We start from the raw sequence: 23,585 nt of genomic DNA, 5'->3' as shown, positions 1-23,585 counted from the left end.
AGATCGGAGAATTATCCATTTTTTTATGAGTATGCGATAAAAGCACAGTAAAAAATTAGTTATTATTCATCAGTGTATTTTTTTTGTACTTTTACTGTATACATTCACAAAAATCGAATGCAACTTCAATCCGGACTTCACACGTAATAATCTCTTCTCTCTGCTAGGGCTTAGATCCTATTTCCCACAGAATTATCCATTTTTTTTATGAGTATGCGATAAAAGCACAGTAAAAAATTAGTTATTATTCATCAGTGTATTTTTTTTGTACTTTTACTGTATACATTCACAAAAATCGAATGCAACTTCAATCCGGACTTCACACGTAATAATCTCTTCTCTCTGCTAGGGCTTAGATCCTATTTCCCACAGGCTATTGAAAAATTATTACGTGCGGAATATAGACGAAAAATTATATCCGGATTTCGCACGTAATAATCTCTCAGGGGTATCATGCCGAATAAGATATGTGCAATAAATTTTATAGAAAAACATGGCGAAAACCAAACAGGAAATGCACTCCATAGGCGTTTATGCTTGAATAAATGTAATGCCCATAAGATAATCCATGTTTCTTAAGTTAAATCTTCAGAAAAACAAGTTTGTGACATGAATATACAAATAAAATATGAAATGGACATCAAATAATTCAACTTCATGGGAAAAGGATAATCAATACAATGATAATCTAATGTCCTCGAGGGCCTAATTTATACAAGGAATGCTTGCATAACCCTTGAATAAGGTTCTCATGCAAGGAGAGATCAGACGGTGAGGCCATCGAACAATGAATCAAACTCTGGGGTTAAGGATCACTGGATGCATAAATGACAACTCATCACTCAACATGAATAAATATTTCTAACATATGGCTTATCCTCAAGCCCAAGCACTTTCAGAAGCACTTTCACACCTTCTCGCTGCAACTGTAATTCCAAGCTCCCATGTCATTATGAGGGAAAAAAGCCAACTCAGTAACTTCTCGTTATGGAAGAATTCTTCTTCCAGTTGAGTACACTTCACCATCTAGATCTTACAGAAAAGAAAGAGATCATTGAAGCGTGTTTGTTAAAAAGACATGGAAGAGGAGTATCACCAGAAAAAGCTCTTATTTGCCCACTGTCAATTGAAGCTTTCCCATGCCAATCTTCAAATTTTCTACACGAACTTGTTCGGATCCGGCCTTTGTGTTTGGATCTCCATTGTCAAGCCAGGGGTGTTGCAGGCATTGCCCTGCAGTTGGCCGCTTTTCTGGAGCAAAATCAAGAAGTGGCTGAAGGAAATCAGAAAACTCTCGTGCGTCGGTCTCAGAGAACTTGTATTTGTCAACTAAAAGCCTATCAATAGGCCAGAACTTTAATCTACGGATCCTCTTCAAGTCTCCATATCTATCGAAGTAGTCCTTCGATCGAGATCCAGTAATAGCAACCTGTTATCACAAGTGAGGCAGTGTCAGTCATCGGTGATGAATCCCAGGATAAGTTTGGAGGAACTACTCACCTTACGAGGCATCTTTCCAAGAAGTTCCATCATTAAAGCCAAGTGGTCCTGCAAATTTAGATCAATAAGCTTTGAGAGGGAAGAAGAGATGTAATGTGTGTAGCAGACGATAGAAGGGGTACTTTCTATTTCTCTTTCATTCCAATATAGCTTAGATTAGGTAACAAAAAAGCTGATCTATGGATTCTGAGCAATCATTATGGATATTAAAGTCAAAAGTCACAATATTTTTTCCAAATGCCTTTAAAAAGCTTCAAAATAGATGCCAATGAAGAGATAAACATTTAGTATACAAGTGAAACAATTAGGGGCTGCTTGGTTACAAGTATTTAGAATTCATGTATATTTTTAATGCAAATGCATTTGAAATTTTTATGATTGTTTGACTCGTAAACTAAATGCAAGAGATCATTATTTTGCGTTTTGTTAGATGAAAATGAAATACATTACTCTAAGGTAAAGATAGTGGCTTAGTGACAACATGGATGAGGGGGGCAAGGACGATGAAGCAGATGTCAAGGGAAATAAGATTGGGGTTGTCAACGACATATGGGGTTGATCAGTGAGGTTGTGGATGACACTCCATGGCAAGAATGGCTAGGTCACAACTTGCGACTCGTGCAAAGATAGCAATAAATCATGAGCTCACATCATATGTGGTTTAGCATTAGCAGCGGGCTAGCGTCAAATGCAAGGACGACTATGCGTCATGCAACATCATTGCATGCAGGGACTGGGTTTTGAGCTCATGTCATATGTGTCAATGGCTAAGGTTGCGACCTTGAATCTTAGGACTCACCGCAGTCGAGCAAATTCCAAATTCCTCAAAAAATGAATTCTAAGGTGTATTTCAAAATCCTCAAAAAATTACTTGCTTATTTTTCACCAAACTAATAGCCGAAAATATAAAATCACTACATTTCAAATGCAACAACCTCCAAATATACTCAACCAAACAATCCCTTAATGTACAAGTGATTACAAATAATAAACTTATCACACTAAGTATGGTGCCTAGGATAAAAGAATCATGGATGTAAAAGCTACAATTCTTCAAGTGATATAATCTGATTGATAGAAAACAAAATGAATGGCATATCTTTACTATTTGAACTATCATCCATCTAAAGGTGTCCTTTAAACAATAAATTTTCATATCATTTTCTAGTCAATTAGTTTATATTTTTGGTCCTTATTTATCCTTTCATCAATTTTAAAAGTTATTTAATTTTAGCAGAGATTAAAAATTTTATGAATATAGCTACTATTATAAATGGTAGGCATTTAATTAGTATTATGATAGGATTTTGTTGTTGTTGTTGTTGTTGATGATCTTTATTTGTCCTTTAATCAATTGTAAAGGTATTAAGCTATTTATCAATTTAAATATGTTTGCAATTATTTTAAATTTAGCAATACTAAAAAGTTCATGAATAGCTACTATTATAAATAGTAGGTCGTTAATTGGTTGTATATAGTGATAAAAAATGAGGGTTGATTTCTTTCTTCTCCAAATAATAAAGTTTCTTCATGCCATCAACTTTTTACGTTCTATCTCCCTTGTTTTGAGAAATTTATTCTTTTCATATTCACATTTTTCTCTATCTTTATCTCTCTAGTTCACTTTCTACAATGGTTTCTTTCCTTCTCAAGGATGAAGATATTAAATATTATCCATAATCTCTGCTACAATCGCCCCACTAGCCATCAATTAGTATCAGAGCAAAATTATTGAACACAAAGAGTTCTTTATAAAGAAATCTATATTAAAAGAATTTACAATCATGAAATCACCTTACTACACTTCACATAATCGAAATTTTTTAAGCATTCAACCTCCTCCATACAGCTTACACACATTATCGATTTCAACATTTGTTTTACTATATAGAGCAATATAAAACAACAAGAAAATGTTCACTTCAAACTTGAGACTCTTTCCAATAGTGTGACACATTTTGCATCAAACATGATAGCAATCACAATTCTCACTTTCCACCTCCTTTGCATACTTCCCCACAATTGCCCCATCCTCAAACTTATCTATATATTATCTATTAAAATCCGGAAAGAGAGAGAATATCTCATTTAAAACTTTTTGAACCTATAAGCAAGGTGAGAGAGTTCCACTTCAAAATGGGACCTTCCTAATTTTGAATTTTCATAAATGTAAAGACTGCAATGAAAAACATGACATCATTGATTTGATATTTATATCATTTATAATAAATTATTAAGCATGAAATGATATGAAGGCTAGATCTAGTAAGAAACAATCAGATCAACTATAGGCTTTGAGCATTGTTGCGGGCTAGAGTATACGCGGCGAGAGAGTTAAAATCCTACGTCTTAGCGTTGTACGGATATTCAGCTCACACATAGAGAACACAAAGTTTTTTACATGGAAAGTCCTGGAAAGGGGAAAAACCATGGGGTCTGGCCTAGTTGAAAATGATTCAACTAGAATTCGAGTAGATTAAAGTGGGCTGACTTGTCCTTGAGGGCAATCGGATTACAAATGTCAACCGTATGATTGAAATCTAGTGACAAACAGGGATGAAAGTCCGGCGTCACTTGGTGGTCTGGCAGAAGATCGGCGTGACTTGAAAATTCGGGTGTTAATTGGTAGTCCGGCGAAACTCTGTGGTCACTCGGTGGTTCAGCGGAACTCCGGGCGTCAGGTTGTGGTCCGACATAATTTTGGGCCTCAGGTGGTGGTCTGGCAGAACTTTGGGCCTCAGGTGGTGTTCTGGCAGAATTTAGGGCCTCAGGTGGTGGTTGGCAGAAGTCAGGGCCTCAGGTGGTGGTCCAACCAACAGAACTTCGGGCCTCAGGTGGTGATCCGGTAGAAGTCCGGGTCTCAGGTGGTGGTCCGATAGAAGTCCAGGCCCCAGGTGGTGGTCCGGTAGAACTCCGAGCCTCAAGTGGTGGTTCGGCAGAAGTTAGGGCCTCAGGTGGTGATCCAACAGATGTCTGGGCCTCAGGTGGTGGTCCAGCAGAACTGCGGGCCTCAAGTGTTGGTCCGGCAAAATTTAGGGCCTCAGGTGGTTGTCCAGCAGAACTTCGGGCCTCAGGTGGTTGTCCAGCAGAACTTCGGGCCTCAGGTGGTGGTCCGGTGGAACTTAGGGTCTCAAGCAGTGGTCCGGCAAAACTCAGGATCTCAGGTGATTGTTTGGCGGAGCTCAGGGCCTCAGGGGGTGGTCGGGCGGAGCTCAGGGCCTTAGGCGGTGGTCCGACGAAGCTCCGACGGTGGTCGAGTAGGCAAGGAGGCAAGAGCGATCTCTGATCTCTCTCTTTTCTCCTTAGGCTTAGGGTTCCTTTTCAAGAGAAAGGAGTGGTCGATTTATAGATTTTCTAAAGTGTCATGGACCGTAAATAGGAGTAGGATCAAGGGCAAATTGGGAGTGGTTTGAATGGACGACCGATGTTGAATACCTTGATCGTGGACCGTTCTCTAGACATTTGAAGGTCTTAATGATTTCGGAACTCTGTGATATTGGGCTCGTTGGATTCGTCTCGTCAAGCCGCTCAATTCGACTATAAGCATATCATGTTTGTAAACCGTTTAGTAATCCAAATTGTGGTTTGAACCTTTTAAAAGCGCATCAAGTCCTCAATTCAGACCCATTTGGGCTCGGATTGAGTCGAAGACTCGAAGTTAGTGTCGTTGGGTTTGTATTTCCGAGACGTTCAGTTCGATTATAAGTTTGCTGAAATCGGAATTCGGATGGTCCCAATTTTAATTTCGGAAGTTTCCAGCTTGATTTTTTCTCGAGATTCGTGCCCGATCAAGATAATTTTTCGAGGATATATCAAGCATTAAAAATCATTTAAAGCTTTAACAATTTGATTTCTCTATAAAAATTACAAATATCGGTAATTTTCATATCACATTGTTTACATCAAGCAGGATATCACCAGGAGTCCCTAGGCACAATCGGATGGTCAATCCAACACCACATGAGAAAGAATAAACTCTGAAAGCTAAACTTTTGGATTAAACTTCATATTACAACACGATAAGGGTGGATTTGATAAATTGCTTGGATATGCTTGGCTTTGAATTTGTAATTAAGGATTAAAATAATATCAACTGAAATTAAAATAAGCAGGCTAATTCATATTCCTCCTCTTACCATGACTAACAAAAACACATTTGGAGAGAATGGAATATAAGAATATGACAATTGTATACTCGAACATGTCAGTGTAGGTATTTCATGAGTACTTAGCAAGTTTCAGTAAAAAAAGAAGTTAGTCAAAACAGTCAAATCGCCCACACCTAAAGCACTCGCTAGCAAGGAATGTGACTTGTTCAAATCAGCCAAATTGAGGAACTGTCCCCGGCATGCACATCAATGAACTCATAGATTCTTCCAACACAAGAGGGAAACTCATCTTGATAGAGATCAACCTCCTAAGGCCACTCTGATGGGGGCATCATATCGTGGAAGGTATATCAAAGACGTGACCGTCGATATGCGGCCACGATTGAGTCATTGTATTTTTGAGTTGTTTTATATATTTTCTTATTTATGATGTCATATTGTATTTTCTTTACTAGTTTCCCGCTGTACCCTTTTATTAAGGGAGGTCGTATTAAGCCCTAGGGGTATTGTTGTCCTTTTATTTTGTGAGTCTTTGTACGAGGCTATTTATAGCCCCATTATTCTTCTTTTCAAGTTAATGAATGATTATTTGAAAACTTTGCTTCTCTTTGTTTGCACTCTCATGAGAGCTTGAGAGATTGGAGTGAGATCCTTAGGAGAGGGAGAATTGTGCATCACCCACCAACCTAGACGAGTTGGATTCGTGGTTCTATCTTATTTCTCTTTCCTTCCTCCTTAATTCCCCCTACCTCCACTAGCCTTACCTCCCCTCCATCATCTTTGTCCAAACTTTCACCACCACCAAACCCCTTCTCCACCCCCACCGAACTCTCCAAGCCACCTCCACCTCATCGCCAGCTCCCTTACCCGAACCCCAAGCAAGCCGCTGTCCCCTAGCTCCTTGTCCTCTCTTGGTATTATTTCCTATTCTAGATTGTCATAATTTGGGAAGATTTTTAAATTCAAATTCACCCAATTTGAAATTTAAAATATTTCCTAAATTATAAAATCAATTTTAGGAAAGTTTCTAAATCTCTCCCCATTGGATTTTAATTTAATTTGGGATGAGTTATTTCATTCAAAATCTAATTATCTAATTTAAGGAAGCATTAAAGCCTCCTTAAATCCCTCCCTAGCTCATTAATGTCGCCGGCCCTCTATGGGATTAAATTAGGAATTGTTTCCTAAAGCCCACCTCCCCACCTTGGAAACAATTCAAACTTCCTCCCACCTCCTCTTGGCCAAAATTTCGTAAAAGCACTACCTCATGATTACTTTCCAAAATACCATCCTTGGTATGTAAATAAATCCTTAGCCTCTCACCATATCGCCGCCCCCCTAGCCTAAACCGTCCCCCTCCCCCAATTTGGGAATTAAATTCCCCTCCTAATTCCTTTCCCTCTTAATTTCAAAATCTGAAATTTATTTCAGAGTTTTGAATTTGACTATCTCCTCCGACCTAACCCTAACCCATGTGTAGCTCCCCTTTGTGGCCGATCCCTTCTCCTCGCCTTCTCTCTTGTTTCTTGTGAGGATTCCCTTTCTCTCAAGAGATCTAGGAGCCTTGAAGGACATTGCCGATACTACCACATACAACAAAGCAAATGCATGGCAGATCCGGAACTTGATTGCAGCCTCTCCTACGACGAGCAAGAATTTGTGTGCATCCTGCACTCGACCTTCTTCGACGTCAACCCGTGCATCGACCACGCCGCTGAAGAATACGTTGAGCGCATCTTGGATACCTTAGTCAAGGCTATTGAAGAGCAACTTGGTACCGTACAGTGGAGGATTACAACCGAACCTTGACGAAGGTCTTCCAATCTTCCTCCTCGTGTAACCCTCTTTCTTGTGATTTGATTTTAGTCATGAAGATCGTGTTCGCCTAACTCTGCCGAGTTTAGAAAACGTAGGGATTGAGTGCACTTCATTGTTTTCTAATCTTATTGTTAGATTAGAGATTTTCGTTGAAAGTTATTATATTTGCATGTTGTTGATTTCCTATATTATTTTAATGATTCAAAGCTCTTATTGCGCAAAAACAAAAGAGACCGCTCTTACGTTTTACTTTGTCGTTTTATTTGCTAAAAGTTTTAATCATTAATATTCTAATCAATAAATCGTGCAAGTTCTTATCGAATTACTTTAAGCATTGTAGTCCTACATCACACTCACAATCATCCGAGCTATCAAATTACCATTGATGTCCCCTAATCCAACTACAAAAAGTGCACACCTCAGGGGTCCATGACAGCAACCCCCCCCCCCCGACTCCAGACTCCTAGTCCTTAGCTCATAGATAACATCATCTCAAGGGATTCACCCTTTAGCCCTAAAGGTCAAATTAGAGCCTCTAGAGACTTGCTTCCGCATCCAAGGGACTCGCCCATATAGACTCATCCTTCATGACTTATGTGGAGGACTCGTCTGATACACCGCAAATGAACACTCACCTCAGGGACTCGGTCTGAAAGCGATGGTCCAAATAAATAATAATGAGCCCTGTAGGCACATATCAACCCATGTCATGTGTCCTCTACAATTTGTAATGGGTTATAATCAATATTGTACATTTTATTTTTATTTATTGCGTGTAGCTTTTCTTGTAATTCTCCAAGCCCTATAAATAAAGCATAAAGAGGAAAATTTTAGGTTTTTTAGGACATTTTCTGATATTATGAGCATACTTTGTACTCTTATTTCTATCTCATTTTACACACTCATCCTACTCTCTCTTTCTAAGTTCTCTGACTCATACCTAAAAGATTGCTTGCTAATAAGGTCGGGTGTTATATTGTTATCTACAGACAAATTCAAATCTAATAATTACCACTTATCAATGAAGGATATGATCATTCAAAGTAGAAACCAAAACAATGATTATGATGTGATGGGGCAGTTGATGCCAAAAAGCTCAATGCATGGATTGATCAGTCTAAGACTTGCTTGATCTTGAATGGGTATAGCACCCACAGCAAGATTGCTTTCGCTTGACTGAAGTTAAGTCACTATGCCCTGACATGGTGGAATGTCCATCTAAAAATGAATAATCATCAAGAGTTAACATGAGAAATGTTCAAGTGATATGCTTAGAATTCTACCTGACGGGTTATAATGAGGATTGGTGGAATAAGTGGCAATTTGAGGTAATGCCAAAAACAACCTATATAGGAGTACACCATGAAATTCGAACGTCAAGTTATCATATTGGTATTAAGTCTTAATGAGGTACAAACACTGATGAAATACATGTAATGATTTTATTTTCAAATTGGTAATGAACTCTATTTGTTCATAATTATCAATCTCAATCAGTCCATGATGATGGCAATAGCCATAAAGCACAAAAACCAAAGAAAAGGGAGAACAGAACCATTTGAAGTCGAATCTTCTTTATTCAAAGGAAAGAAGGAAAAAAATACTAATGATGGCCCTACTATTATAAGAACAATAAGTTTTGTGATCGTTGTCAGACACTTGATCACACAAGAGGAAAAAAAAATGCTAGAAACTACATTTTTAACTTTCCTTCAACAAAAGAACAATGGGAAAGAAAAACTAATTATTTTGTAGTGGCAAACATCGTATGAAGTCCACTGAACAAGATGGATCTATCTTTATCTCTGATAGCAATGCGGAAGAAAATAGCAACAGGGTCATCTGTTAATGTGGACACATGAGAGGAGTTGTTTGCCTTGAGGATATAGGTGAAGCAAGAGGTGATGGATGCCATCATCAACACCAACAACCAAGACAACCTCATCCATTCCAATTTGGTGTAAAAATTAGTGTTTGATACTGCCCACCTAATCCTTACTCTTTAGAATGGATTAAGAAAAGATTTGAATAGAAGATTGATCACGAGTGCCGCTTAAAGTTCGCAATCACCATGAATCACATTAATAAGATGGTATCCGTGGTAGTTCAACTTGTCATCTGCCAAGTAATTTTTGATAGCATGTAACTTCATAATAGATGTATGGCACTACATCTACAATCCTATTTGTGCCAATTGACAAAGAAGGGAAAGGCATTTCTATTCAAAAACGAATCTAGCACGTCAATGGCAAACAAATTAATAATAAGGCATTTTGGAAGACTTATTAACGGGAATGTCAAATCTAAATGTCACCACCTTGAGAAAAAAAGGCAACATGCAAATACAATAAATGATAGAGGTGCAAGACGTGTAACCCATCTCCAACAAATTGCTACAAAATTTATTGATGTAATAAAACTTATCATGATTGACTCAATCAAAGTGAAGGGGATTAAGTTGTGGTCAAGGCCGCATATCTTGTACAATGGCATGCCCTTAGATGCCCAAAAGCATCCAAAAGGAGAAAAAAAATCTGTCTTTCAAAAGAGCAATGGAGTAAAAGCTATCAAAATTTGATATATCTCCATTATTAAAGAAGCAGCATAAGGACCCACTCTCTTGCTAATTAAAATAAAACATCTATGCAAAATTAAGTCCATCAATTTTAACAAGCTTGGAAGATGAGAAGAAATCACTATAGAGCCAAGTCAAGTAAGGTAGTAAACCCAAGTTATAATTTTGGACATTTGTTGAAGGCTCCTAAAGATGAAATTGCTACCCAAGATCCATGAACCAAGAAAGCTCTAAAAAGAAGTTTCTAAGAAATCCTAGAAAGTTCAATAAAATTAGTTGACAAATGTGATAAAGCGATATAGTTGCAAGGTTGAAAAGTCAATCTTCCGCGCATGAAGTTAGGATTCTACATTAGTAAAATCCTCCTAAATGGAGGATAAATGATATCGTAATCATATATAGTAGGTAATCAATAAGATTGCTCTACACTAAGTCATGCCTATTGAAATTTTAGTCTAGTCTACCTCTGTTTATATTTAAAGAAAAAAACCAACTATTCAATTAACTCAGCTTAAACCTATTCGATTTAACAACAACAACAACATCCAGCCTTTATCCCACTACGTGGGGTCGGCTACATGAATCCTTTTACTCCATTGTGTCCTATTAAAAGTCAAATTCTCGTTTAAATCTAATAAAGAAAGGTCATTCCTAATATTTTCTAACCAAGTCTTTTTAGGTCTACCCCTAGTCCCCTACCTTTCTTAACAAAAATCAAATCTAATGCCTCTACTCTCCTAACCGGGTCATCGCAAGGCCGCCGTTTTATGTGACCAAACCATCTAAGGCGACTTTCTCTAATCTTATCTTCTACTGGAGCTACTCCAACCTTTTCACGTATATGCTCATTTCGTATCCTATCTCTAAGGGTAAAGCCACTCATCCACCTGAGCATCCTCATCTCTGTCACACTTATCTCAGTATTATGCTTCTCTTTTAAAGGCCAACATTCGGCACCATAAAGCATTGCAGGCCTCACTACCATCTTATAGAATTTTCCCTTAAGTTTGAGGGGTACATTTCTATCACATAACAAGCCAGATGCATTCCTCCACTTCAACCATCCAACTTGGATTCTGCTGATAATATCCCCATCTATTTCACCATCACTCTGAACAATAGATCCAAGATATCTAAAACATGTACTCTTATTAATGACTTGATCGCCCAAAGTCACAATCCCCTCACTAAGTCTATTACTACTAAAATTACACTCCATATATTCCGTTTTAGATCTACTCAAGCGAAAACCTAGTCGATTTAACCCGTTACAATATTCTTACCCAATCAAAACCAATCCAATAAGTATAAATCTAACCCAATTGATCAAGTCAACCCAACCTAACTCAAATTGATGAAACCAATCATAAGCTCCAATAGAAAAAAAATAGATTCAATCAACCAATATTTCAACCAAGTTTGATCGATATGATAATGTGCAAGAAAACTTTCAAGCTTTCAAAAGATATATTTCCAAAGTCGTGATTCTGTTGATGATAGTGATATTCTTGCACTGTGTCTTCCACTTCAAGAAGGATTTCTCATCTGTCAACTCATTTTTTGGATTGATTTATCATTTCTCTCTTCTTTAGGATGTATTCAACTAGATTTATGGTACAAGTTATGGCCTTCAATTTTTACTCTCCAGAGTAGTGTTCTTCACAACCCAAAGGAATTGATACAGTGCCAATTTTCTTGCTTCTAGTTATCACTATTGAGTCTTATTTGCTTTAGTATAATCACGTTTAAAAAATTATTTTATGTCATTTATCTTTCTTTTACTTATTATTGATTATTAAGTGTAAAACAGTATAATAATTTCGGATATGCTTGTCGTTCGGGAGACCCCAAAGGAGAAGACTGTCGGTGGAAGACTCGAGACAACTTCAAGAAGCTCACAGAAACACAGTTACAGGAGAAGAGGGCGAAGGGACTCTGTTTCAGATGTGAGGAAATATATACACCGGGGCACAAATGTAAGGACCGAACTCTTTAGGTTCTCATCGTTTGTGATAATGAGAAAGTTGAGGATGAAGTTATCTTTCCACCTTGCGGACAAGGTGGGTCTTTGAGAGGGGAGTATTGATGGACCGGGACAGGCCCAGGTGGGCTAGATGAACTAGCCTAGGGGGGGTGGTTTATTTCCCTACGGCACCTACAGCTGCCATCCCCCTTGTGGGGCTCAATACTTGAATATGAGGGGGCGGTTGAGGCAGGTTATTATTTAGGGAGGGGTTGTTCAATAAATTAGGGTTGTATTTGTATGCTTTAAATAGATGAGATTTTCTAGGGTTAGGGTTATCTGGTTATTTGCTGAATTTTGAGTTCCTAGGATTTGCTTGGGCTCTAGCCACCGGCTAGAGATTGAGAGAGACGGATTCTCCTCTCCAATTGAGAGAGACGAATTCTCCTCTCCAATTGAGGATTCATTGTATCTTGTTCGTTTATTTCTTCTTTTATCAATAAAAAGGTTTATTTCTAATTATTTCTTCCAAATTCTTCTCCAATCTGTTTTGGCAAGTGCTAGAATTCAAACTCAGCAAAGGGAATTCTTGTCCCTATAAGCATTTCCTATCACAAATCTACTCAATTGGACAATTCAAATGCAAAAGACTAAAACACTCAATATCAGCCAATAGAAAAATCAAGTTGCCACGTCATTCTTCTAGGTTTTTCATTTGCTTTAACTATTTCAGGCCTGAAGCAAGAGAGAAGTTCTTCAAGGTTGCTGAGTAGCCACATTAACCATAGAGATAATCATCTATTACAACACTTTTCTAAGACAAGCAAATAAAAAAATATTAGTCCCATTGCATCGTCTTGGTACGAAAATTTAAGGATGTCACTTTGTCAAAGATCATTTGGCAGACATTCCACGATGTGCATCTCCAGTGGTCTAATGATTTTCTTCCATGATATATTTTAGAGAGGTGTGATTTGTAATTAGTCATCACAAGCATAGCAAAGTAAACTCAGCACTATCCCCACATCATTCGCATTAGTTCTTACTGTTGATTTCTTATTAAAGTTTCATCACCATGACGTGAATCTTCTTACCATGTTTAATGCTTATGTCTACTGATATCTTCTGAAGAAAATGAATGACTTAAACTCAGATAACATAAATATGGTTAAGTAAAATTTTGTCACCACAATGTTCCATTTTCATCCACTTGTAGTCAAAACTTCATTACAGCGATTCTTATTATTATATTTCACATGCTAACAAAAAGATTAAAAAAATACGTCCTAGAAGTAAAGAGGCAAGCGAAGGCATACCTCGTCTTCTGAAAACCCTTGTCCAATTTTAGGTGAAAACAACATATCGCCGGTGGCAAGTTCGAAAACGATACAAGCAAAAGACCATAAATCAGCAGGAAAGGAGTATGCAGCCCCAAGAATAACCTCAGGAGCCCTATAGTGCCTTGTTTGAATTTCACCTGTAAATTTCTTATCCACCCAACAAGCACTACCAAAATCTACAATCTTGCATCTTAGATCAATCCCCTCCAGACTCCTCTCGTTTTGCACAACCCCTTGCCCAAAACCTCCCATTGCAACTCTTCTTTCTGAGATCCGAACTCTTGCCCTCTTAGCCCTCTCTTTGAGCCTCTTCTCAATACTATTAACAACTGAACTTCCATTTATGTTTCCTTCTGGCCTCTCCAACATCGGAGTAAATCCTGAACGTACAGGATCTTTTGCAGGATCAATTGTGGAAACAAGAAGAATATTTTCGGGCTTCAAATCCGAATGGATAATTCCAAGCTCCCTATGCAAATAATCAAGGCCGGATAAGATGGGTCTGCACACATCTTTCACATTCTTTATTCCAATGCCTTTATATCGACTATAACGGATTAGCCGTAGCAGACTATCTCCAAGAATTTCAAATACCATGCACGGGTGTTGCCCGTTGGGACCAGTATGCTTAAAATTGTCAAGTAATTGAACAACGCACTTGCAATTTGAGGGATCGCCCTTGGCAATAGCTGATAGAATCTCGATCTCATGGAGAGCAGCTTGTACAAAGTCTGCAGCACTTTTTTGAATTTTGAGAGCCACAAATTTCTGCAACCAAATGAGGTTTAGGTAAATTAGAGATGCTAAATATAACCAATAAATTAATTTGCAGAAAGCAAGTAAAAGTAAAGTCCTCAGTATAGCTTATCAATTAATTAACAAAAGTAAAAATGATATGTTTGTGTTCAAATAGGGTATGTTAGAATAAAATCTATTAGGCTCTATAAAGAATGAAAGGGGTGAAACATCCGAGAAATTAAAGAGGATAGTCCCAAAGGTACCAAAAAACATGCAAAAAGAGACCTATGACTCCACATCGACTAGAGGGAGCTACCCAAGAATGGATGTAGGGTGCCACTTGGCAGCACCTGTCCATGAGAAAGGAAATAATGGATGGAGGAATGTCTACCATATCAAGTGAGATGACACCCTTGGTCAAAATCCAATAGTTCTATCATCCTAAGTTTGTCAGTGCCGTTAGTCTACATAATCACATGATGACCTAAAGATACTTGTTAGCAAACATAACTTACCTCATTCAAGGAGACATCACAGACCAAAGGTGTGAATCTAGTCCCAGGTAGACAAATGACTATTACAATTCACTACCATATGAGGAAAATCTCATACTGGATTTATGGTATCGCTTGGTGGTACATGCCAAAGTTGACAAGTTACCTATGCTCTAAGGCTAATGGGCCAAAAATGAGAGTATTTCTCCATGTGGCAAAGACGATGATGAGGATATCGAAGATCAATGGCTACGATCGTGTCTATTTATTTTGATATATTTTATGTATTTGATTTGTTATTGTTCTTTTTCCCTTTCTACCCTCACTTGAGGGCTTTGCCTTATGTTTTCCCTAGGGGCAATTGTGTCTTTTTATTTTCCTTCATGTAATTGGCTATTTAAGCCTTCTCCCTCCTCTTGGAGAGGGGGTGATGATTATGAAATAAATTTCAGTTTTCTTATGGATCTCTTTGTGAGTTCTTGAGAGGAGAAACCCTAGGAGAGGGCCACGCATCACCCGTCATCCGCCGGTGGATTCTGGGACTCGCAGTTAGTATTCGTAGTATTTTCTTCTTCCCCATCTCCCTACACCCGCCGGCCACTTCAAGCCTCCTAGCCGCCGGTCAAAGCCACCCGCCCCCTTCCTCTCCTTGGGTCATCGCCACCACCTTGAGCCGTCAGCCTTCTCCAAGGTATTCCCCCAAAACCCCTAACCATCGGCCTCCTTAGCCTCTCCAACCGCCAGCCACCACCCCAGCAGCCACCGGCCTCCACCTCTTACCTATTCTCTCCACTAGTCTAGCCGCCGCCCCCTCTTGGCTCCAACAAATTTTGAAATTCAAAATTCCCAAGGTGGTTATTTCTCTGCCTAAAATGAGTTCTAGTTAATTAGGAAAGTTTCCAAATTTGCTCAAGAACCCATTATTCTTATTTACATTAATAGCATCACAATCTTTAAATACCATCAAATTTGCCACAACATCTAAATCTCTATTAAACAACTCTGCATACCAATGCCGAAACCCCACCTAAAACTTCGCTTCCAAATAGCTCCTATCTTTATCTCTAATCAATGCTGCACCCAGCTACAACTGCCACCTCTGTGTTCTTGGCTTCAATCTCCAACCACCCAATTGGTCTCTGCATCCCAGCTTGTGAACCATTGTAGCAATTATGCATTATTTCTCTTATTTGCTGATATAACTTGTGAATCCCATCAAGACAATAGTAGATGTGGCCTCCATGCTCCTCAACTAATAAATCCTTCTGATGATTGGAAGTTGAACCTTCAATGGGATTCTGCCTTCTGTCCGAAGATGTTAACAGGTTGTTATATCAACAAATGTTACCTAAAAGTGCCTTCTACTTGAAGTTATTTTGGTGAACTTCAACTGTTAGCATTACTGTTCGCGTGGACAATCATGATGCACGTTTTAAGAAAAAAAAAATACAAATACAAATACAAATTGAAGTTTATACTTATTATGAAACCTGTTAATAGAAAATCTAGCAGATATTCATTGCAGTATTTCTAGTATTGGAATCTGAACCTGAACTATGTTGATGTGTTGTTTTCTAGTATTGGAATCTGAACCTGAACCATGTTGGTGATGTTGTCACCCTGTCTGCATAATAAGGAGAAATTATTCTGTGCGGGGAGATCGGATGCAAAACTTCATCCAAAGACCAATCAGAATGCGCCACATCTGCAGTACTTAGGCGCGGTACCGAGCAAAGTCTGACATGGCGCATTCTGGTTGATCTCTAGACGGCTTACCGCGTCCACACAGAATAATTAATCCTGCACATAAGGCATCACTTATACTTGTAGGTACGTAGTCAATCTGCCAAACTAATTATAGTTTAGTTCTAATTCTTGACACCGACACTATGAACTATGTTTAAAGTAGGCTTGGATTCGTGGATAACTTGAAGCTATTTAAAAATTGCTAGGCTATTTATGTAACTAAGAGGATTTGGGAATTAGATATGTAAATAGAGAGGATCGAGTGTTTTATATGTAAATCCCCCAATTATTAAATCTAAACTACAAGCATAAAGCACCATCCTCAAAAGGTTCAGCTTTTACCCATCAGCAATTTGATACCTTAACAACCACAATCAAGCAAACTGGCTTTTTTCAGAGAGACAAAATACGAATAAGATATGGGAATAAAGAACAAAAAACAACTTATACGCATCATAAGAATCCAATCAGAAATCAATCTGATAAAGAGACTACGATCTAGTTCAAAAACAAAATCCATGGGAATAAGTTCGTTATGCAAGCTTGAGATGGAAAAGGCTAAGAAACACGCATCAGACACTCAAAATGTTTAGCTGATCGATCAAGACTCGCTATAAGTAATCATTAAAATACAGAGAATAGAGTAGAAACAGCGATCCAACCTTGCATCTCGTATCATAGGCAAGCCATACGGTAGAGAAATTCCCCCACCCGAGCTTCTTCTGGGCGATGTACCTTCCCCCAGCGAAGGGATCTCCCGGCCTCACGGCATGGTATCCCCCTTTCCTGTATGCGTCCACGCCCTCGTCCTCCTCAGACCCCGACGAAGACGAGCACGACATCTCTCTTCCCGGACAGCAAAATTCGACGAAGGCGAAAACGAAAACTGTTGAAGTTTTCTTTCGTTAGCCGGGAAAAGAAGAGGTGGACCGTACGCGGTTTCTGATGATCCTTCACATCGCAGTACTTTAACGTGGACCCCTACACTCATACACTGGCATCTGCTTTGATCTAAAATACGAATCTAAAAGAGAATACATATCTTTCTGTCAGTCGTATAATATCCACAAGTACGCCTCGTTCATAGGATTTCTATCCAGAACTCGGCGCAGTCCAGGGCTGCTTAGACAAGCGGCGAAGATCTGACTGGTGATATTTTGAGGGTGGGATGCTGCGATCGGGTGGATAGAAGTAGGTTTGAAGCCTCGGTGGTCCCTCAGCCTCGCATGAGTAGAAGAAGTTTCATGCGGATAGTGCCGCATAAGGAAATAAAGGCAGTTTCATCCCTCCGATCAAGCAGACGGTGGATCTGATCTGCCATGCAATAGGATTTGTCGAATCATTAATGGTCCAAAATATCACCTATGGAGGACAAATTATTAGGTGCGGAGTGAGCACCGTCCGCACAAATACTAGGTACAGGTACCGTTAGGTACCCAATGCTTGTGCTGATGTGCAGACGATCCTCTCCGTCCGCACTCCGCACCTAATAATCTCTCATGAACATGTGGTACCCAACGATTTGATGACAGAGCAGTTGAATCCTATTGTAATATTGAAAGTACCACAAATACATGAATGAATGAAAATGCAGCTCTATATTAGAGATCATACATTTAAAATTATATGGCTGTAAAGTTCATTGTCACCAATATGTTAATGCTCCTCATTGACACTAATATCCATGCCCTCCATTGATACTAACTCTTGCTATCAACATTAACACCGAAGCCTTTTGTAATCAATAATAAGGTTAACACCCACCATCGCCAACCACATCAATGCTTATAATTACTAATAAATTTAATACTCATCATCAACATTAAGACTCATGCTTCCCACATTTCCAATAAATTAGAAATCTATAATCAATATAAATGTTGATGTCCACCATCTTTACTAAGGTTGATATCCACCTTCTTGGTCACTAATTTTCTCTACTATAAAGAGAACCACCGAGCTGACCGCCAACAATCACTTTAAGACAACTCATCAACTATACATAGTTTCACTGGAACCACCTTACCTATTCACATTTATAATTTTTTATATATGTAGCTCTATATGTAAATAATAAAAGTAAACAATTATACATTGAGTACTAAACAATATACTCATTATTGTGTACTTCATTTTTCTTTTGAAATAGATAATAAATAAAGTGCTGTGTACTACAAATAACGCATGCGTACAGTTATATTCTCAGGTATTCTACATGTAGAAATAATGAAACATATTATTTTTTTTTTCAAATAATTTGTCTAAATATACATACAAAAAACCGGACTTCAAAATTCGGACCGGGACGGGCTGGGCTGGAACCACCCGGACCGGCTTGGACAACATCACAGCTATACCGAACAAAAAAAGGCCATGATCGAAGTATAGGTGCCCGAAACTGCCAAGATGACTCCCGAGAGTATAATCGCCCCATCGAAGGCTACACCGAGCCACCCCATCTCCGACCAGAAAACCCTCAAATGGAAGGAAGCTGGCAACACAAAGCCGAGAACGCAACACACGCTGCTACCCACCAGCGACAGGAAGTCGGTGAAGTTGGGGACAAGAAGCGCCACCAAACTCACGGTGGCCACTACCGCCCACCGCAGCCAAACACAGTACCGCTTTCCGCACGCCAACCGCTCCACCACTTCGTAGACTGGATTCATCATTACTGGAAAGGTGAAGAAGAGGTTGATGCAGAGACCAACCTGCAGCAATGATCATGAATTACTACGAATCTCAATGTTTGCTGCGCTGATATAAAAAATGTTAATAAGAAATTTCAGGATTTAATTGATGTAAATTACGGATTTTGTTGGTTTTATTAAATTTTTGGCTCAAATTCAGGATTTATCGTATTGCCAGGGCTTTCAGATCTATGAAACTTGCTTGCGATCTCAGTAACTCTCTTTTAATTAGCTTTATGTGAATCATCTACCATATAAAACTTCGACGTGATTGCTGCGATTTCTGGGCTGAGAACCTCACCGGAGTTTCGATTTCTCCACTTATGCTATAATGTGTATCCTTTATCGAAGATTTTTTTTCAACTTTTATAATATTGATGCTCATGAATTTTTTGTTCAATTTTGTTATCCATGAAGGTGCCGTATTTCGCGTAATGCTATCTCGTTCTTTTTGTTATAGCAAATCTTTATTTTTTTTTTCTTCCATTCAATAGAAGTATAGGACTTGTTTAGTGGAAGCATCAAAGGATTTGTTCATATTGCTTCAAATTTCGTTAAAAAAAAAAAATCAAGCTTATGATTTTTCTATAATCATTGTTTCACGAATTAGATGAGTGTGTCCTAGAATATTCGCGGCGGTAGAGAAATATAAAGTTTAACATCATAGCTTTGTACGAAGATCCAACACATAGATAGATAAACATTAGGGGTTTAGCATTCATATGAGAAACCATAATTTTTATGTGGAAACTCCTGAAAATAGGAAAAAATCACGGGACATTGCCCAGTTTAAATAAATCAGATAGTGTTTGTAGTTTATTACAAATGAGCTTCATTGGGGGGAAGGTCTTAATTTGATGTAACAAATATACATCATATAGAGTGCATAACATAGTGGGAGTTGAAATAATCATTATTGACATTTTTGTTTGTCGTTAAGACCATAATCAGCGAATGATGTAGGTTAGAAGAACCACAGTCGGGTGACGGAGGTAAGAAAGATCATAGTCTGAAGACGGTGGTCGAAGAGATCGTAATCGGCCAACGACGAAAGTCAGAAGGATCGTAGTCAGGCGACGGTGGTAGGAATGATTATAGTCAATGACGGTGATCGAAAGGATTGTTGTTAACGGATGATGGAGGTTAAAAAAATCGTAGTCGGACAACAGTGATCGGAGAAACTGTAGTCTGAAGATAGTGGTCGAAGAGACTGTAGTCGACGAACGACAGAGGTCAGAAAGATCATAATTGGGCAACGACGGTCGGAGAGGGCATAGTCTGAAGATGGTAATCGGAGAGACCATAGTCGGCGGGTGATGGAGTTCAAAAATATCGTAGTCTGACAAAAGTGGTCGGAAGGATCATAATCGAACAACGGAGGTCAGAAAGACCTTAGTTGAATGAAGGTGGTCGGAAGGAATGTAATTGAGCAACGGATGTTGAAAAGACTATAGTCGGATGATGGTAAAAATGACCATTGTCTGACTATAGAAGTTGGAAGGATCTTAGTTGGCAGGCGACTAAGGTCAAAAAGGTCGTAATTGAGCAACGAAGGTCTAAAAGATCATAGTTGGCAATGGTGGTTAAAGAGATCGTAGTCGGGCGAAGGTGGTCGGAAGGACCATAATTGGGTAACGGGGGTCCGAAGATTGTAGTTAGATAACAGAGGTTAGAAGGACCATAGTTGGCGGGCGACGGTGGTCAAAAAGACTGTAGTCGGGTGACATTGGTCTTAAGGACCGCAGTTGGGCGATGTAGGCCCGAAAGACTGTAGTTGGCAACGATGTTCAAAGAGACCGTAACTGGCGGGCAACGGATGTCAGAAAGATCGTAGTCTAACAATGGAGGTTAGAAGGATTGTAATCGACATGCGACCGATGTCAGAAAGACCGTAATTGGGCGATGACAATCGAAAGGACCGTAGTTAGGCGACGAAGGTCAGAAATACCTTGGTTGAGCGAAGGTGGTAATTGGGTGACTAAGGTTAAAAAGACCTAGTTGGTGATGATGGTCGAAGAGACTGTAGTCGGATGAAGGTGGTCAGAAGGACAATAACAAGGTGACAGAGGTCGAAGAGACCTTATTATGAGTAATTATATATGTGGCATTTATAATTTTTGTTTTAATTTATAGGATGTAATGACACAATGAAAAAAACGTAAAAGTAGACATTTCTTTTTACCCCTAATCAAGTGAGGCAATTCATACAAGAAATTTCTTACAAAACAAATGCATGAGTAATTATATATCTCGATCCATTTTATATTGAGATGTGTTTATATTTGAATATAAACTCAAATCTAAATGCATAAATGGATGGAGAAGTAATTCACTCTAGGAATTGTTATAAGAAATGATTTGTGTTTTTTAGGGCTTGTGAGCATATGTGATATTCGAATACTTCAGAGGGGCATATGTGAAAGTCTGAACGTTTGGAGTTTAGCAAGAAGAAGAAAAATCAAGCCAAGACACTTCTAAATTCTAGTGTGAAGAGAAACTAAGACACTTCTAGTTGCAAGATGTTGCTGCGTGAAAAGTACAAATAATAAAAAAAAGTTCCAAGTCAGAGAAATTATTATGTGCGGAATCCAAATCCATTTGGATTCCAATGACCATGCGTCATGTCACTGCATGCACTGGGTCCCGAAGTGCATCCGATAACATGACATACAGTGATTGAAATCAGAATGCATTCGGATTCCACACACAATAGTTTCTCCAAGCCATCAGCTAATTTAACACATTTCGATATCTTGCAGTTGTTTTCCAAAATTTTACCAACCTGTACCGCAACAGCCACAGCACCGCCGCTCAAGTTGGTGGTGATAATATCCCGCGTCTCTCCACCAAACGCCGCATATCCCAAAGCCCCAAACGCTACATAAATGAACGATATCACCCCCATTGATAACCCAATCGTTCTTCCAAACTGACCCTTATCAGCTGCCTCGGATTCCAGCGGCAAAACCATCCCCATCCCTTCAAACGAGAAAACCGCAACGCCGAAACCGTACAAAATTTCAGACGGGCCGCCGAAGGCTTTCAGATCAGGCCAGTATCTAGCTCCGGCCACAACATCCTCTCGGAGAACAGCCCCCATTGCCACAATGTCAACGATATTAGCGAAGATGCTTAAGGGTGCAAGCAGAGTCAGGCTTCGGATCGAATTAAGAGCGAGTTGAAAAGGGAAAACCGCTAAAATGTAGAGCGATTTCGGGTTGGGAAAGAGATGTGCGAGGGTATTAGAGATGAAGATAAGGTATCCGATGCAGAACCCTGCCTGGCTTAGAACAATCATGGCATCGACGGCGAGGCGGCCAGTGGGGCCGGCGACGGCGCTGCCTAGGTCGCCGAATGAGGCGATTTGGGCGAATCCGATGTCACGCTCGAGGCGGCGCCGGGTGCGGACGAGGAGCATCATGCAGTGGTAGGTTAGGACGCCGATGGCGATGATTATTAGGGTTCCGGCAGCCCATCCAGTGCGTTTGAAGGCATAGGGTAGGCCGAGCACTCCGGCGCCAACGATGGCGATGAAGACATTCGCGAAGGTTTTTGGCTGGGATGAGAGTGTTATGGGGCCGTGGGTGTTAAGGAGTGGCGCCGACTCACTGTGGGCTGTTCTTGCTAGAGAGTTGGAGGAGGAACTCGCCTCGTTCTTGAAGAAACCCATTAATGTTTTTTAACTTGTCGAAGAATGAGATTTGGGGTTTAGTGAGCGAAGGAAAGAGCGGGGATTTGCAGGGTGCGGCGGGAAGGGGATGAGATCCCCGGCGTCGATGCGCAAGTTGTCGTTTTTCTCTTTGCCAGCGAGAGAAAATGGATAAGTTGGAAGTGACAGCTATGTGCTTAAGACAAGAAGTACCTCTATATTTTTTTATTTTTTATTTTTAGAGTTTTGGATATAATTTATTTTATTTGGGGTAATTTTTTATTATTTTATAGATTTTGTTTAATATAACTAAAAAAAAAAGTTTAAAACTATCTCAAATAAAATATAAAAAGTTTAGTGATATATGTATGAGCTTATGTTAATCAACCTAAATGCCCAAAAAAAGTCAAGATATATTAAATTAGTCACTTGAATGTTTATGATTTAAAGTGAAGTAATTTGGTTAGTGAAAGTGATAAATGGCTTTTTTAAGTCACTAGAAGTGTATAAAAATGGTTTAATTCATAGCTAGAATATATTGGTTACTAATATAAGTTTAATATGATTATTCTTTAATTAAATTTTATTAATATGACATTTGATTGCATGTATTACATGTGTCAAAACATTTTGATGAGTCGGTGTAGAGTTTGAACTAGAATTGATCCTATTAGAGTCCAATTTACTTGAACCTAACCATTTTAATAAATGGGTCAAAAACATAAACCTAAACCTGACATGATAATGACCTGAACAATCTGAATATGACTTGTTAACTCATTTTGATTAATTTTTTTATAACTTATTAACTATAAAATTTAAGATATTAAAAAAAAATAAAAAATTTATACTCACAAGTAAAAAAAAATATTAGAGACATTTTTTAGTAAAAAATAGGTCAAAATAATCAACTTAAACCTGACCCATTTATCAAACAAGTCAATTTGGACCCTAATTTTTTTA

The 23,585-nt window shown here is 38.9% G+C and overlaps 2 protein-coding genes across 2 annotated transcripts; both read right to left on the bottom strand.

The window, feature by feature from the left end:
• Positions 1-542: 542 nt before the first annotated feature.
• Positions 543-17,229, bottom strand: LOC110098541 (SRSF protein kinase 2). Its single transcript, XM_020825405.2, has 4 exons — positions 16,946-17,229; positions 13,282-14,073; positions 1,501-1,548; positions 543-1,429 (listed from the first exon to the last, which is right to left on the bottom strand). The coding sequence occupies exons 1-4, from the start codon at positions 17,123-17,125 to the stop codon at positions 1,109-1,111; spliced, it is 1,341 nt and encodes a 446-aa protein (XP_020681064.1). The 5' UTR covers positions 17,126-17,229; the 3' UTR covers positions 543-1,108.
• Positions 17,230-18,482: 1,253 nt separating this feature from the next.
• LOC110098536 (amino acid transporter AVT3C) lies at positions 18,483-22,787 on the bottom strand. Its single transcript, XM_020825396.2, has 2 exons — positions 21,756-22,787; positions 18,483-18,994 (listed from the first exon to the last, which is right to left on the bottom strand). The coding sequence occupies exons 1-2, from the start codon at positions 22,641-22,643 to the stop codon at positions 18,635-18,637; spliced, it is 1,248 nt and encodes a 415-aa protein (XP_020681055.1). The 5' UTR covers positions 22,644-22,787; the 3' UTR covers positions 18,483-18,634.
• Between the last annotated feature and the right edge of the window lie 798 nt (positions 22,788-23,585).

The sequence above is a fragment of the Dendrobium catenatum genome, unplaced genomic scaffold (assembly GCF_001605985.2).
Source record: "Dendrobium catenatum unplaced genomic scaffold, ASM160598v2 original_scaffold_268208, whole genome shotgun sequence".
NCBI lineage: Eukaryota > Viridiplantae > Streptophyta > Magnoliopsida > Asparagales > Orchidaceae > Dendrobium > Dendrobium catenatum.
Note: the sequence above shows the minus strand (reverse complement) of the source record. Positions and strands in the feature narration are given on the sequence as shown.